At 42.0% G+C, this 17,351-nt stretch overlaps 1 protein-coding gene across 3 annotated transcripts in view; it reads right to left on the bottom strand.

Annotated features, from left to right (window-relative positions):
* Window positions 1–17,351, bottom strand: part of LOC117831100 (retinoic acid receptor RXR-alpha-A-like) — a 245,489-nt gene that overhangs the window by 93,684 nt on the left and 134,454 nt on the right. For all 3 annotated transcript variants that reach the window (XM_034709605.1, XM_034709606.1, XM_034709607.1), the window contains exon 2: window positions 14,624–14,737. In XM_034709605.1, the coding sequence (XP_034565496.1) occupies window positions 14,624–14,737 (114 nt within the window). The remainder of the gene's footprint in view (window positions 1–14,623; window positions 14,738–17,351) is intronic.

Genomic DNA, 17,351 nt, shown 5'->3' with positions numbered 1-17,351 from the left:
AAAAAATTCACCCCCTGTACAGTGTGTGCCGATCAAGAGATGAGCGATCCAGGCTACACTCGTTTTTTGTACCAGGCTGTCAACATGTTTATTTCTGCTGTAAAGATCGGATTTTTTGAATAGATGTGTATGTGGTTTCCAGTACTTCCCAGAGCCAGCTTCAAGCGGACACTCGAGAAACTGCATTTTGGAACACTTCAGAATTTGCTTCGATTCTCAAAGTGTGAAGTTGCTGCTTGGTTTGAACTGAGGGTGTCTTAGCCAATCAAAACGGCTTCTAAGAAACAGAAAAACAACTCCAAAAAACACTGATATTAATAATAATAATCAGATGTAGGTTTAAAACAATCATGCAGCCAGAAAAAGTCAGGTTTCAATTAGCTGTTGTTCATTAAAGGGGCATTTCACTAATTTAAGACACTAAGTTTGGTGTATGGGTTATTGGAGATGAGCAGATGGGACAATCTGAATTTGAAAAAAAAACCAAAACTGGTTATGTCAGTGACATTTTGACTTGAGCGTGACCATTATGGTTTGAGAGCTGTGGTAATGAAGAGGTAAAGAGGGCCTCACGATAACACTAATCTGTTGTATTAGGTGTCATGCAGGATCCACTTTTTCCAAGTTTGACCGTTACTATGGATCAAGAACCAGACAGTCTTGAAGATAAGTTACCTATCTTATTTATCTATTTAGTATCATCATTATCACCTTGAACAATATATTCCTTTTTTAAAAAATGCAATGAAAGGTATAGTTCGCATCCATCTGAGGGAGGCACATGGTCAAACACTACTTGCAGTTAGTGCTGCTTTATTTGCTTTATCTGCAGCTTGAATCAGGTGTAAAAATAAACTGTTGATCTGCATGACTTGATACAGAGAATCATGCTACTGTTGTTGTGGTTTTGTAGTCTGCTCTTCACTTGAATCATCACCAACAACCTACTTTTGATGGTTTAGATAGTAGGCAGTTTTATTATGAGCTTGAGTACACGGCTGAGGAAATGCAGTTTAAATAGGTTGTGGTTACACTGGTGCAATGCATCTTGGCTAATGCATGCATCATAGGCACAGCTCCACCAGCAGGAAAGTTCAACTTCCTCGTTGTGTAGAGTGTAATGAGAAAAAATAATAATTATAATAACTTATTTGTAGAGTACTTTTCAAAAACCAAGTTACAAAGTGCTTCACATAGTCAGCAAAATAAAACAGGCAGTTCATTAAATCACCCAAGTCCAGATAGAGTCATAAAACATATTTTTAAAGACATACAATTCCTCTAAAATAACTCTAAAGGAAAACAAATATTTTAAAATAAAATAAAAAAAAAAAAAAAAAAAAAAAAGAAAATTCAGATAAAATCCGGGAAGGCTCTACAATAACAGTATGTTTTCAGAAGAGATTAAAAGAGCTCATTGACTCAGCAGACCTGATCTCCTCAGGCAGATGGTTCCAAAGTGTTGGACCCCTCACTACGAATGTCCTGTCCCCTTCCATTTCCCTTTTGTATTTGGAATTCACAATAAAACTCAGCCTGAGGAATCTCAATGCACGTGTCAGCTCATGCAGTCCTTAAAAGTCTGCTATATAGCTTGGAGTAAGTCCATATGGAGCTTTTTATAAGTCTTGATAAAATCAGTAAAATCTTAAAATCAATTCTAAAACATATAGGCTTTGCTCGGTGGCAGGGCATACAGATGTATTGCTATTATTACCAGCATTTACTATCATACTGATTGGACATTTATGGATAACAGAGAAAATTGCTTTGATAGATTTATTGGTATGCATGAAATATAGCACACTTTGTTTTCTCTGTTTTGAATTCTGCTGACAAACGGCTGCTTGCCAACACTGTGGTTACACATTTAGCAAATCCAGTGATCAAAGATCAATCAGGCATTATCTCAGCCAATAAAGCAGGCCAAAGTCAACTTCACATCTCTTGTCTCCTGATAGCATCCCCATCTTTAAGTGATAGCTCTGCCGTTGATAAGACAGAGCTGTAAAGCTGCACTATCAATTCTTTTTTAAACTTTCTGCTCAGAGAATAAGGTTCCTTTCAGCGTTCAGTCATTATGAACCCTGCAGCGCTGCTGTGCCTCGGCACTAATTTTTGCACTCCCACACACATAATGCGTTGGGTTCACGAATAACGATTATGTGGACAGGTAGCAGGAAGCACAATCAACAAAAGCTTCATTACTGCATAACACCGAGGTACAATGATTGATAATAGGTGTTTGTTTTTCCATAAGCTTTAAGTGCTACTTTAACCGCGATGACCTTTGGTAGGCAGATGAAGGGCAGACAAACAGAGTGATCTCTTGTTATATTAAGCTTAATGATGTCAGCAAACATGATCCTAACACACAAGTGCTGTGTGTGCACCTGTTTTCACATCACCAACAAATGAGTGGGAGTGTGTGGAGCTTTTCTCCCTCTCTGTTTTACATGTGTATTTGGCACTTGATACTGTCTGTCTACCCGTCCCGTTTCAATTTGCGCACCCTGCCGCCGAGCAAAGCCTGAATAATGAAAGTGGCTGCGCGTTGGTGTCGGGTGAGACGCCGCCGCCACTGCCACCACTAAACCAACCCAGCTGTTGTGTAATCATCAGGCTCATACACACGTGCCCAGCCTGTTTATCACAATACATGGAGCAGATGGCAGGCAGGGTGTAAATAAACACAAATACATGCTTATAATCATCATCTTTGGTTTCAGCTAGCTGCTGTTGCTCGCTTTGACTTTAACATCGATGTTCTGTAAAGCTGCACCCTGATGGACTCTTTCCACAGGAGGGTGGACAAAAAATATTGAAAACTTATAAGCTGAAGACAAATCCTGTTCAGGGGTTTGAGTGATGCTAAATCTCAGATCTTTCAAACGACTCACCTGAGCGATAAAAGCTTCATTTGAAACAGAACCAAGAACAGCTAGCAGGAGAGATTACTACATCACATATATGTTTACAGATACATGCATACAGTCACAACTGAGCGCAAAGACAACCACCTACACACACAAACATAACCATACTCAGACTGCTTTCAACAATGAAATGCATTAGGCCTGTGACAGCTTTCCTTTCATGCATTAAGCGCTCATCCCGATGCCGTTGTCTCCTCGGGAGAGGAGATCTCTACTTGACGAGCATTAGCTGTTAGGGACTAAATGTTCCCGGGCCTCTAGATGGTTTCATAATATTTAGTGCAAAACTGTCACGTCAATGATTAACTCCTTCCTGGGCGAGCCTCCTGATGCTTTGTAGGCAGGCGAGCAAGGCAGGTGAGAGCAGGTTTGACACGTCCATAAAATCAGAAAAAAAACCTTGAAATAGTGTTATCCACTGATTAAAGACCCAGGAAACGTAAATGGAATATTTAAAATTCATGTGTAATCAAGCTTCAACAAAAATCTGAGTGAAAATAAACATCCATAACTATGAATAAACTCAGTTAAAACACCGCTTATTTTCCAGTTCAAAGTATTTCTCAGGACTGTGTGGGCGTGTCCACTATCTCTTTGATTGACAGGTCGAGAGAGAGTTCACAGCCTGCATGTTTGAGCCGTCTGACTCTGAATCTAAAGACATAAAAACTCCAGAATCTGAAAATTATTCATTTCAGATGGTGGTCACAAAATACTTCAGAATCAGAACTTATATCATGTATTAGTTTTATCACTTTGTAGTCTCCGGGGCATCAGGACCATGGGACGCTTTAGCCACTCGGCCACATTATAACTCAACCGTGTCCCAAAGTTTCCCCAAATCCACTGCAGTTAGGGAAATAAAAGAATGACAACAAGCTGTCATCTTCACAGGTGGATGTGCAGACAGGGACACACAAGCACAGTAGTGCAAAGAGCAGAGAGACAGCTATACAGACAGATAACAGGCAGGACGTGATTAGCAAACAATCTAACAGCTAAGGCAACACTGAGGGGAGCTGGCTGAGACTTCAGGAGATCTGAGCAGGAGCGGAGTAGTCTTGTTGAACAAGTGTGCACGTGACTCAGGGTTTCATTTCTGATTGGTTGGATATTTATTACGTAATAAATATCAGGTTAAACCAGCCCCGTAAAACCCAGTGTGAAAACCTGTTAAAAAACGTAATTGAACATATTTGAAAATGGATCGAAGTTGAGTTCTAATATCTTTACATAGTTTTTTAGTATTTACATATGGTCTGAAATATCATAGGTAGAACATCTTTGTTGATTTGGGTTCCCAGGGCCTTTAAAATAACACAAAGTCACGTCTTTAAATAGCTTGTTTTGTTGTGAACCATAGAAAATTCATAAATATAACCACAGAATTCATCCAAAACAGTAGCTAACCCTTATAAGTGCTTGTTTTTCACTGCTGAATAAAAAACAGTTTGAAGTTATCAATACGTGTTCTTTCATCATGTTCTTTCTGTTTGTTTTTTATGCAAAACAACTTGTTTATATCTTCCTTTTTCTCATCACACTGCCCTTATGCTTCCCTCAAAGGTTTGTGAACCAGCAAATCTTATCAGGATGAGTCATAAAGGTCCAAGCAACTGAACCACACAGCCAAAGCAGCCAGATAACTAACAACTCGGAACAAATTCAATGCTGAGTAACTATTTTAACCCCCCTCAATCCATCCTCCCAATCTCTCTCTATATAACTATCTCATTCACCATCCATATTTCAAAGACATGGCACCACTGCTCAATAACAACGTGAGTCAATAAGCGCAATGTCAGTGACTGTAATGGACTAGTAGACATGATGCCTCCATGGTCTTTGGTGCACTCTTCGATCACTCAGACCCACTGACTACAGATTCCCTGCGTAGAAGAAACTAAAGGTCAGCTTTTCTGCAACAGTTCCCAATGCCCGGGTCCCAATGCCTGGGTCCCCCTGCGCCAGGAGCACGTTAGCAAAGAAGGGTGAGCGTATGACTGAGTTAAGGATTTCTGTGTCTTAATTGAATATGTTTGCAATCAATTTTGAACCAGGCTGTTAACATGTTTATTTCTGCTGCAAAGATCATCTTTTTTGAATTGTTATTTATGTGGTTTCAGGTGTTTCTGCAGCCAGCCTCAAGCAGATGCTCGATGAACTGCAGTTTATAACACCTCCACATGGCCTTCATATTTTGAGACCGGAGGTTGCCGCTTGGTCACCAACCACAAGCATGTGGACGTTAACATTCAAGGAGGACCAACAGCTGGTGGTTCTACAAAATTAGAATTACAAGAATCCTGCACACTACTAAGTTTTAATGGCAACTTTTCAGTACTAGACTTTCATCAGGCAAACATTTAGCAGAAACAGAATGTGCCAAACGTTGCCATTAAAACTTTTTTTCTGCAAGTAAGACAGTGTGCAGGATTCTTGTCATTCTGTTTATGCAACCATGAAATGATCTGCTTCTTAACATCCCTTATCCCAGCCCTACTAAGCAGCAGTGATGCATCTACCTAAAACACTAACAGTGGTGCTCACTTAGACTTTGCAACGTCTTGCTCCATCATTGTTGTCCTGTTTGTTTGCTGTAAGGGAGGCTGAGTCCTCAGTGTCGCCACAGCTGCCACAGGCTCCTGCTCCAGGGCCATCAGCCTCCCAGACCAACACAGAGTCCCAACAAGATATTTCCATTAGCTGCTGCATTAGCATCACTCCCCCCTCCTTCTTTTTCTCCAGGCACCTCAAGAAGCAGCTCTCTGAGATAGAAAGCACTGGGGAGTTAAAAACACCTTCCCCCCCACTTCCACCTCTCACATCCCAGCATGTACTGGTCTGCATTAGCACACTCCGGTGGGCCTGTTGCTGTGCAGCACAGCCATGTGACATTGAGAGGTCAGGGCTGCCTTCCAACACTTTTGCCCTCCACCCTACAACCCTCGTTTCTTGGTTTGTCCTTTGCAGAATCACAAGGGTGGAGCTGGAGCACCATGGGGCAGCAGGTGCTTCATTTCTGACCTTCCACTTCATAAGATCAGCTTATATGACATTCGGATCAAGCACTCGGTTGTGCTACCTCTTCCTTCCCCCATTGCCTTGCTGGCTATAATGCCAAGCGTGTCGAATCACTTTAGCATCAAAATACCAACAGCTCCCTCCCTCCTCTAACTCCTCACTCTATTCTCTCCATCCCCAAACATCCCTGACTGTCTGCCTCTCTCTCTCTCTCTCTCTCCCCTGCCTCTCCTCCTCCAGGGGAGGGAGAGGGATGCACACAGCCTGATGATCTGTAGCTGTCATTGCCCTTCAGATTCACATCGACGAGGACGAAGGCAACTGACCATAGTGGGATGAGGAACAGGCAGATCGGCTGCTGACGGCATCAAGCTCCCAGTCGTCTCTAAAAGGACACCTGAGCTCTCTTACCACCTACTTAACACACAGGCCAGTGAACAAACATGAAGAGGACTGAGATGGGCATGTTAAAAACTCTGCAGTAACATTATGGTGTCTCTAATTTAGCTTAGAGTAAAAGAATAATAATAAAAAAGGAAATAAGTGAAGTATAGGTTTTTGTAGATGTGTTAGCAGAGGCTTTAAGAAAAGTGTCTGACAAACACTCATATCATCTGCAGATTATAAAGCAGATTATTGGGTTCTTTATAAATAATAAGCAATGTGGTACACACTTTAAGCTTCCAGTCTGCTGCATTACCTTCAAAATGACCAGGCTGAAAAAGAAAGGGAAAAAAAGTGCAGAAATTGGACCAGCAAAAAGGTGCGTCAACAGCCTCTACCCCCACAAAGAAAGTTTAATGTCATGTAATTGTAAGCATTCTGATCCAATGTCCAAACAGCACAGGGACATTACGCGTCACAAAAGCCAAGAACAATGTTTTTGTGTTCCTGTGTTGTGATTCTTCATGGTTAGTGCTGGATGTCGCAGGCTGAACATAACAACCAGGAAACGCATGGCTTGACAAAATAAGACTTGATAAATAAATCATAGAAAATTGGCCTTCTCACTCGGTCTGGCCCTGTCCAAATATCTGCTGCTGTTAGCTGATCCAGATGTTTAACACAAACTTTTTTTGGACTCTCCATCATTTCAGTGAAACGAAGAAAAACAAAGCAGCGACTGTAACTGATTGCATTTCCTCCAATTCAGATCTTTCTTTCCCCTCATGATGTCCAACTTTCACAACACAAAGTGCAGCTTTTGTTTCAGTAGTAAATACCATTTCATGTTATGATTTCCTCCTGCTTGTGGTGTACTGTTCTGCACAAGAACACAGTCATCACTGTTTGTTTGCACAGTGGAGTGTGTCACGAGCCAACTGTTCTATTGCAAATCTGACACACGTGTAGTTCCCTCATATCCCAATCTGCCAATGTTTATCTGCGGTTAGAGGAGGACCAAGCCCTATAACACTTAGCCACCCTTATTAAGATAAACATGGCACTCAGGATCCGGCTTAAGCAGTCCAGTCTCAGATGTGCCGAGCAGCTGGCCATGGCCGAGATAGAATGAGGACTGAGATATCTGGGTTAAGATGTAGATATTCATTTGTATTCATGCCACTCGTTAATTTGCCCATATATTCCAGCTGCATACCCAACGTGCTTCACTGTGATTAACATACTGTTCTGTGTTAGGCAACAGGGGGCCTAAAGAATGAGATCTTGCTTATTCATGTTTAATTGATATTAATAAAAAATGCAGGGTTTCTCCCCCACCTCTCTTTTTGGTTTGCAAAGACTCACATTCTGCACTGTAAACTTCACCACGGGTCAGGATCATCTCCAAGGAGAGCTGGAATCTGTGGCAGAGAAAGCTTTCACCTCATCTGCGTAAACTGCCTCTAACAGAATATTTTATCGGGAAGCTAAATATATCCGAGGATTCTACAGAAACAAAAGATTGATTACAAAAATTACTCTTTTCAGTTTGAAGTAACACAAAAGCTCTTTCAGATTTAAAGAAGACAAAGAATGATGAATACATTTGTATTCCTCTCAAACATTCATTAGGCATTCAATAAGCTGTACTCCTGACAATATGAATTTAAATGTTGTGTCCTTGGCACCACCATGATTCAAGTACAAACTCATAAAAGCCTTTGAGAATTTGAGCTCTGTTGAAAATTCATGCTCAAATCTCCACCCTTAACTCCACCACCCCCAATTACACCGCCGAGATGCTAACGACTGCATGATAACAGTGACCACTTCCTGTCCGTCCCCTGCGTCCCTGGCTGCTCGCCTTTGCTCTCCGCTGAGTTGTAGCTGTAACAATGAGATAGCATTTCACTCTGATGGTGCTGCTGGGGGATTAAAGGCTCAGAGAGTTATCAAAGGCTTAGTCGCTCTGATTTCTGGTGACCTGCCGTGGATGGCTGCCGTCACTCTGTGCCAGCATGGAGACCTCCATCTCTGCAGATGGGTCCTCGCTGCTGCTGCTGTTGCTACCGTGGCAGCTGGCCATTAAGAGTCACATCACTTTGGGGAATCCCATTGGCAGACATGATGGACATTTATTGTGGATATCCAATAGATAAAAGGAATATCACAGTAGATTTCCAGAGATGTGAAATGAATGGTAATTGTGAGGAAACAGTAACATTTGCTATTTTATATACAACCCCAGAAACAAGTGTTTCCAACCATCATCTCTATCAAAGTGTAAGTGCTTTGAGTCGCACTAACCATATACTATTTGTAACAACAGAGGAGATGTTTCTTTACAAACCAAAGGGGAATTTTTGCTTGTTCTTACCAAGCCACAACCCAAAATATCAAAATAGAGAACCAATGTGGAAACGCAAAAAAAACTTCAGTTCTTCAAGTTTCTGTTTGAGGCTGGCTCTCATAGCAAAGGAGACTCCATCAACACCCATGTTTAAAGAGCATGTTTACAGCAGGAATAAACATGTTCACAGCCTGGTAGAGGAAAGTGTTTTGGGGCTGATTTTCTTACAATTTATCTGAATGGAAGAAAATAATGTTAAGAGTAGAGCTGGGCGATATTGAAAAAGATGTCATCACGATAACATTTTTCATATCAGTCGATATCAATAATTATCACTATATTTTTTGGTCTTTTTGCCTTTATTCCATAGGACTGCTGAGGAGAGACAGGAAATGTGGGGAGTAGAAAGTGGGGGAAGACATGCAGGAAATGGTCGACTGGTCGGGAATTGAACCGGCGACCCCTGCAACGAGGACTGTAGCCTCTGTATGAGGGGCGCTTAGACCGCTAGGTCACCAGCGCCCCTTCATTTAAATTTAAAGGCAGATTTTTGGTCCTCAGTGAAAGTTGAAGACAGTTTGTTAGCTTGTGTCTGGATTTAGTTATCTGATAAACTTCTTGAAACTATCATTTTTGACAGTGCTAACAGGAAGCAGGTCTTTTGTGTATGATGATATTTTTGCAAAGTTTGTGGGTTGTAATTACATGTTTTAATACATCACATTTTTTATCAAACATTTGTCATATTTATATTGAATACAATTATATCACAATAACTATCGTTATCGAGTTATTGCCTACCCTTAGTTAAGAGTGTTGCATTATTAGGCCATATTGGGGCGTAGCTGACTTGGCTGCCAGGGTGGCACATTGTAGCTGTTAGCTAAGAGGCTCAAGGCCTGATTCAACTCAACCTCTTTACCTTGCTGGGTCGAGCAAAAGGTAGATTCAGCATTTCAAATGGCGACCACCATGGTGGGCTAAAGAAGACTGTCACAGAAACCAATGGGTGACACCGATGAGACTACGTCCATGTTTAATACAGTCTATGGTTCTTACCCAACCTTTAGCTTTAAGATGCATTTTATCTTCTTTCAGTTTATTATTTTCATTCTTCTCCTGGAACTATACTGTCTTGGTTCAACCTTTTCAGCTTGCATGGACCATATATTGAATGCAAGTTTTTATTTTTAGGCCTGATGACTGTGTGAACAAGTAACTTTGCAGACTGCATTGTGTTGGGTTGAAGTGGCCATGAGGATGGCTTTTGTAATGACTAAAGCAATAAAGTATAGCTTCAGAGTTATGGCCTTGAGGTTTTATACATCACCTTTAAAATATATTTACTTTTGTGATCATATCTCATTATTTTTTCAAGATAACAATTTATATATTCTTCCTTTTGTATTCTATCGGACAGAAGCAACAACGGCTGTGAAGTTTTCTAACCCTGTCAAAAATGTTACATTTAGATGACTGATTTTCAACAGTACTCCTTCCTGTTCTGTTTTGCTCACTTATCGTTGCTGTAATGTTTACAAAAGAGGGAGCAGACAATCTCTTACTTCAAAATAATTTCCAAAGCAGCATTTGGAGTTTGTTTATTTAAAAGACTCAAGTCAATAAATCTTAAATTGTGACAAGTTTAGTCTGTATTATCAGAGCCAATTAACCAATAGTTTGGCAATTCTTATCCCAGTTTTATTACCCGGCTCTCTTACTGAGCTTTCAGTTGTGTAAGCAGCTTGATTCTGATTGGTCAAAACCCCTTGACAACCCCTTGACAGCGGTTGTTAACATTCACTAACATGAGCAACACCCGAGGCAAACTGATCACACGTCAGGTTGTTGCTTAGGATGAGTCTGGCTAAACTGACAGTTTTGTATTAAGAATAAACCAAACTGAAAAGGGGGCCGTGGCCTCTAATCGGCAACTTGGCGTCTCCTCTGCCTCCTGACCTAACAGGAAGCAGCCGGGGAAAGCAATGACTCCAACCAGCCAATTAGAGTGTGGGGAGCACGTAGCACACTGAGGCTAACGAGCTCCCTCTCTGTGACCCTCCTCACCTCTGCAGGACCCCGCGATGGGAAATATGAAGAAGCTGGGAGCCACTTTAACCCCTCCCTCACCCCCTTATTTCTCTCTCTGTAGCCTTTTACGTCCCTCCACCCCAACCTCTGGTCCTCAAACCCTGCTGTGTGACCACAAGGTCTGCAAACACATGCTGCCTTGCTCCAGAGGCCCACCACATGGCTTTTTACTGCCGCGCTGATGCTAAAAACCACCGCATAGAAAAACAATGAGCACTTACACACAAACACACACTTCTTGCTCAGAGCTGGAGCTGTGTCACTTGCATATCCCTGCAGTTTACTCTGGCCCAGCTCTAGGTGGAGGGGGCAATGAAGGCTCCTTCCAAGTTCTCTAAGTAAATGGGTTCCAAATTAACTGGCAGGATTTGCGAGGCAGTGAGATAATTCTGAGGCAGTGTAATGAAGTGGGACTGCTGAGAACACTAATATGTCTTGGCTTGCGGGATAATTGCTTGTTATTGGAACAAAACACTATCAATGAAGAGTGATGATTAAAAGCTTACACTACACCTGGTGGGTTTATCTCAGCAGGTAGTGAGCAGCTCAAGGCGGGACGGTCAGATCATGTTGGTGCTTTCTGGCACTCCGCACAGCCACATCCAGCACTAATCAAATAAAAAATAAAAAGAGGGGGAGCCAGTAATAGTAATATACGTCCCACACCCCACCCCCTTTTCTCTCCAGGCAGAATTGGTCCTGTCATTTGGACCCTCCAAACACAGACCATATGTGGGGTTCAGCCCTGGCAATCAGACTGCATTGTGGAGCAGGCGGCTGAGTTCATCAGGAAAAAATTAGCCCGCCGCTCTGCAGGCCTCGCTCCTATTGGCCAGTCACGCGGCCCGCTCTGTTTGAGGGCACCCCAGACATTCCTGCGGATAATCTTTTCCATTCCTCTGCTCGGCTCGGTGAGGACAGACCAAATCACAGCACAAGGCCTGCATTGTGAGGGCCTTTTCAGAAAGCCCTGTTTTCAATGCCGTCCCTCTTTTATGCTTTCCCTCTCTCTCACCTCATACGCCACAAATCAAAAAAAGCAAAAACATTTTCCCATCATGGCTTCTTTTTCTCATAAAAAAATTAAATCATTGCTTTTTCAAAATGATCCTGCGGATAAGTGAGGTCCAGGACACCGTGTGTCTCACAGTGCCTTTCTCACAGCCTCTTTCCAGTAAGAGTTTGTTTTTAAGAAGCCCAAACAATGTAAAACCGCTGTAACCGGAGCCCGGCCACATCAGTGCACGGCGTGGAGTTCAACAGATCGCTGCTGAATACGGCTCCCCGGGCGAGGCTCGCAAGCCTTCCCAGAAACCTCCTGCTCGGTCACCGCTACACACCCCGCGCCTCACACAGCAGCTTGTCATTGCGGCCTTAGTGGGGCTGCTGGAACGACAAGATTGGAGGACAATCACACAATCTGAGGACATGAGTAGATTTATAGTAACACATTCCATAATTAGATCCATGATTATTACAGGGTCTATAAACTTTAGACTCCAGAGCGGCTGTCCAGACTCTGCTGCGATGACTTAACAGTTCTTTTCCCCTCTTCCAGAAGTACACTTTGCTCTTGGCTGCTCAGGAAGCATTTAACAAACCACTGAATTGCTTTAACATCTCCTCTTGTGAAAGAAGCAGAAACAAAATAAACAAATCTCTTCTCCAACACTCTCACTTGTACTTTCCTTTCCCTTTGCCCCTGATCCTGAGGTAGACAAAATAACCCCCTGTTCCTTGCATCCTCGTGCGCTCCATGTCTTAAAATAGCCACAACACAAAGAGGGAAAAACCTTTGACATACTTCAGCAGGAGTACACTTCTGATCCAGATGCTTCTAATTGTTCAGGAAAAAAGTCCACCCTTACTGCAGGCTGTGACAGTAAAAAATGTTGCAATCAATCAAGGAAGCTCGGTATAACACACATGCATGGGGGTGAGGTAGTTGGAAAGAGTGTGCACGTCAGATCATGCTGGAACGTGTCCTTACAGAAGTATTTGGCTGTGAAGGATTGGGTAGTGGGTTCTCATCATTTCTCCACTGAAAGGACGAAGAATCTCTATTTACAAAGACAACATTCAGAAATATTGATGTATGTTGTTTGTTTGCTTTGAAAGGAACAAAAAATTCAGCGGGGAGAGGCCGTTCCTCCGAAAAATGTTGGAAAAACACTGAAATTGTTATTTCTTCACCAAAGTCAGAGTTCAAGATCAGTGTCCTGTTCTGAACTTTCATTCTGTATCTGCAGAGCAGTCCACGCCATCAGGCAGCGCAAGCTTGGATTCATTTTACTTCCCTCAAGGTTGTTGAGGACAACCGTGTATTTAATTCTGGAGGACTTTCACTTCAATAAAAACTTTCTTTATTATAAGCCTTTTGTCAGATATAATTGAAAGACCCAAATTATGGAAAGGCCTCAAGGCAGTTTAGATGCAGACTATAAAGAAAGAAACATGCATGGAATCTTTCTTTGATTATCAAACTCAGATTGTACCATCCTTCAGACTGAAAAGATTTTGTCAATCCTAGTGTTATCTACAACTTCAGATGATTTGGTTTTGTTGCCCTTAAGAGGAAAAGTATATCTGTGCTGAGAAAAAAAAGATACAGTTCCATACAAGTAAAAGTTTCCCTTCATTCCTTGTTTGAAAAGCAAACTGCATAAAAATACCTAACAATAATTACATGTATCTCTCTAAACCAATAAACCACTTCATAAAGCAAAGTACACTTACAAAGCTGAGGGCTCTGTGAGTAGTCAGGAATAAAAAAACAAACGGAAAAAAAGTCTGATTAATTTGTAGGAGTGTACCAATGGAGTAAAAAGACTAAACCTTGAGCTGATTCTAAAGAGGTAAGGCTTAGTTTCTATCAGCAAAACGTGAGTATCCTTCAGGTGTAAGTGGCGACACAACGAAAGGCTTCTGAATATCTAAATATAAAGCTCCAGTCAAAAGAAAGAGAAGTCTTTTAGATAAGTAACTCTAAAAATGTGAAAAGGCCTGAATGTCAAAGTTAGAAATCCAAACCTATCGGATTTTAAAATCAAACAGCGACTCTCTTAGAGCTGTTTGTGTGTGTGTGTCTGTGTGTGTGTGACGATGACTCTGCGAACGAGTCATGCTTCGTCACATGACAAGCAGCTCAGCTGGTCGAAGCGCTGACACCACAGAGAGAATGAGCCTGTGGGGATGGAGTGATAAATGTACCAGCATGTTCTGCTTGGCCAAATACTGGTTCTCTGCTGAACATATTCTGATATCAGAGTCGTGCTTTTTCTGATTTAACCAGTCAGTCGCTCGGCTTCATGTGCAAAAACAGCATTAAGTGTTAAAACTGCCGTGACTCAGTGTGAACCAGGAGCTGAGTCGAGCTGAGTGGACTTGATTTGAGTGTTGAAACAACCCACCCATACAATTAATGATCAAAGAATATGTCAGTGAAGGAATAAGTGAACTAAACTGAATCCAAAAATGTATTAAACTCTGCAACTCTGTAGTGGTCTCTGAAAGTAAAAAAAATGTGATGATGTGCCTTTGAAGTTTATAAAACAGATTGAAATAAATCAGCTGAGATGCTTTTTGGGATGATTTTGAAAACAGGCTCTACAGATGTTTCAGCTCATGAGGTTCACTTTCAAGACTTTGAATGAAAAAATAAAGTATATTGATGCAAAACTAAAAGTGATATCTCTTCTTTGATGTTTCAGCTTACTATACCACTAAGAATGTAAAACCTATACCATATTTTTTTCTTTTCTAGTGATGGTTTCCTCCATTTATTCCCAAAGCAGAAATAACCCAAAAAGCAATAAGCGTGTTGTATAGGGAGTGTTACCTGAGGACAAGCGCCGCTGATGAAGGGGACACATGCCACTGAAACAGGAACAGACATCTCCTGAGCGACCTCGCTGCATAGGAGGAGCCAACGAGCACTGGGGCTTCAGGAACCCTGAAATACAAGACACAGAGGTAAATTAAGACATAAAAGACAAAGGTGAACAAGATGTAAAAAAGGATTTCTAGGATATGATAAACAGAACTCTTTCTAGGTACACAACAGCAGAATAAGAAAGGCCAACTCAAGCTGAAAAAGGCCAATGCCAAAATTTGGACTTTCCCTTCAGGGGCTTTATTTGAAACTCAATGAGTAAATGGGGTAAGAAATATATAGACCCCTGCCAGCACTGTTCCACCATGAGACCTTGCTAACCTCTCACATTTAGCTCTGTAGACAGGTGGCCCTCACCCTAACCTCCTCACTGGTGCCACCTCCCTGGCTCACTGCTCACATCAGCTAAACGCCTGCACCCAGGGGCAAGGGCTCCAGAAAGTAGACAGAGTCTGCAAAAATCCTGCATATGGCTGGCCTGGAAGAAGGCAAAAAGTGGTCGAAAACAGGGTGGACGCTGCCAGCTCCATGCAAACAAAATGCCAGACTGGGCCGAGGTGCCTTGAGGCACAGGACGAGGCCGCCTTACTGTCTGTCTCTGGGGTCAAGGAGGTCATTTTCAATAGGGAAGTCATTATCCGGCACAATGAAGCAACTAAGTAGCCCCCCTCCTCGGACCAGCATTCGACTGTCACTGACATTATCCAGCTCTGAGGGGGAGCATCAAATCAACCTAGAGCCAATAAAATGAAATATGTTGTGAAGCACAAAACTCCAGTGTTCATATTTAGGAGAAAATGTAAAAAGTAACTTCATCCGAGAGAAAGTTGCATCCTAATGCAGCACAAATAAAACAAAAACTTTCAATATATGCAAAACTCTGACCCAAACTAACCCTAACACAAATAATCCCTGAAAACTGAAGCCTTCTACAGGCGCATGAGTGACATTTCATTTCATGATTGACACTGTGGCTTCAAAGTAGAAACTTCTGTGTGAACTTTACTTTCCTCTGCTTAAAGGAGGATTCTCTGTGCCTTCATCGACTTGGTAGCTCATGCGGATCACATTGGCATCGGAAGATCATTGCAAATCCAAACCTTATTCATTCCTCACGAGGACCTTTAGATTTCCGGAAAACATCAAGAAAAGCAGCCGCAGGAGCCCCCCCTCCTCGCAGTGTTCTGAGCCCAATAAAGCCCCTTTATTGCCACCATGAAAAACATGTCACTCCGGATGAGCTCAGAAAATGACATTTAAAACAGGCGGAGGGATATTGAATTAGTTCCCCATGATAAGCTGTCTGGGATGCTGATACGTTCTGCTTACAACGGTGTGCATGTGTGAGTATGTGCGTGTGCTCATGCATGTGTGTGTGTGTGTGCAGCTATATGGATGTGTGACAAAGGAAGGGGTTTAACTTCCAATGCATTTTCAAAGCTTTGATTGCCATCATGGACCATGAGAGAGAACAGACAGACGGACTGATCTCACTGAGAGTCATGAATTAAATAAAACAAACAAAGAGGGCATTTTGACTGGCTCATTGAACCAGAAGTAAATATGTTTCCCCTCATACAATGTATTCAGCTGTTTACTCAGCGAAATGATGCTATTATTCTTATCAGATGTTTCAAATATCAACAGGAAACAAGAGAACAGACTCTTTTAGTCGGCTTGTATGGATGTAATTAACAGCAAAATCATGTTGGAAGAGTGTTAGTAAAATAATTATCATAATAAGAGCTGAATAGTCAGGACTATGTCTGAGAGAATAGAGTCTTTAAAGTTGTACAACTGATGTCAGTGTGGCGGGATCAGTCAGGCCCACAGTACAGAGAAAATAACATGGCTTTCCATTTAGTTTGAGAGCTATCAATCAGCTGAGATCACTTCAGTATCATTTCCAAATTGCAAAGATGTCTGTCTTTCATCCTCCCAAAACAAGCACTTAACACTTTGTTGAAGATGATGGTGATGAAATTATTTGATATGGCGTTAAATCATACACCATATTGAGTTATCTGGATCCAGGGCGTAGTAGAAGAATTTAAAAATGTACTCCAAGGGACAATGATTTAAAAAAATACTCTGTCAAAAGCTGTAACATTTTCTGATCATATTTGATTGTAAATCACTAAATCCTACTGCTGTGAGGAGTTTTCATGTTGTTTCGATTATGGGGACCCCTTTGGACATAATTGGTAGTGTTTTTCTGGGATCAAGACTGTATTTCCCATGAGCACCATGGCTAGGGATGGGTACTGAATTCGGTACTTATAGGTACTGACCGATTTCCGTCGGTACTACCGAGTACCGATTCACGTAAAAATCATACGGTACCATGTTTTGGTACCTAAACACATCTTTGTGACTGTGAGGGAGTGGAAGAATGGGCGATTTTCCATACTTTCGCCCTGTAATAAAGTCTGAGACTGATCGGGTGGACGTCTCTGCTCTCTGCACTCTGCATCTGCTCAGGAGCGCGCCAAACGGAGCCTACAGCTGACGGGCGCACGCACTCACCGCGAGGCAGAGCTGCAGGGGGATTACGTTGAGGCGGACTCTCTTGCTCCAACTACCTGCCCTGTTTATAACCGTTCCTGTGCGTGTGAATGCCCAACAAGTAAGTTGTGTGTCCTGTTATTATAAAGAGACGAAGAACTAACTTTTT

The sequence above is a fragment of the Notolabrus celidotus genome, chromosome 19, assembly GCF_009762535.1.
Source record: "Notolabrus celidotus isolate fNotCel1 chromosome 19, fNotCel1.pri, whole genome shotgun sequence".
NCBI lineage: Eukaryota > Metazoa > Chordata > Actinopteri > Labriformes > Labridae > Notolabrus > Notolabrus celidotus.
The sequence above is the reverse complement of the archived record's forward strand: the minus strand, read 5'-3'. Positions and strand labels throughout refer to the sequence as shown.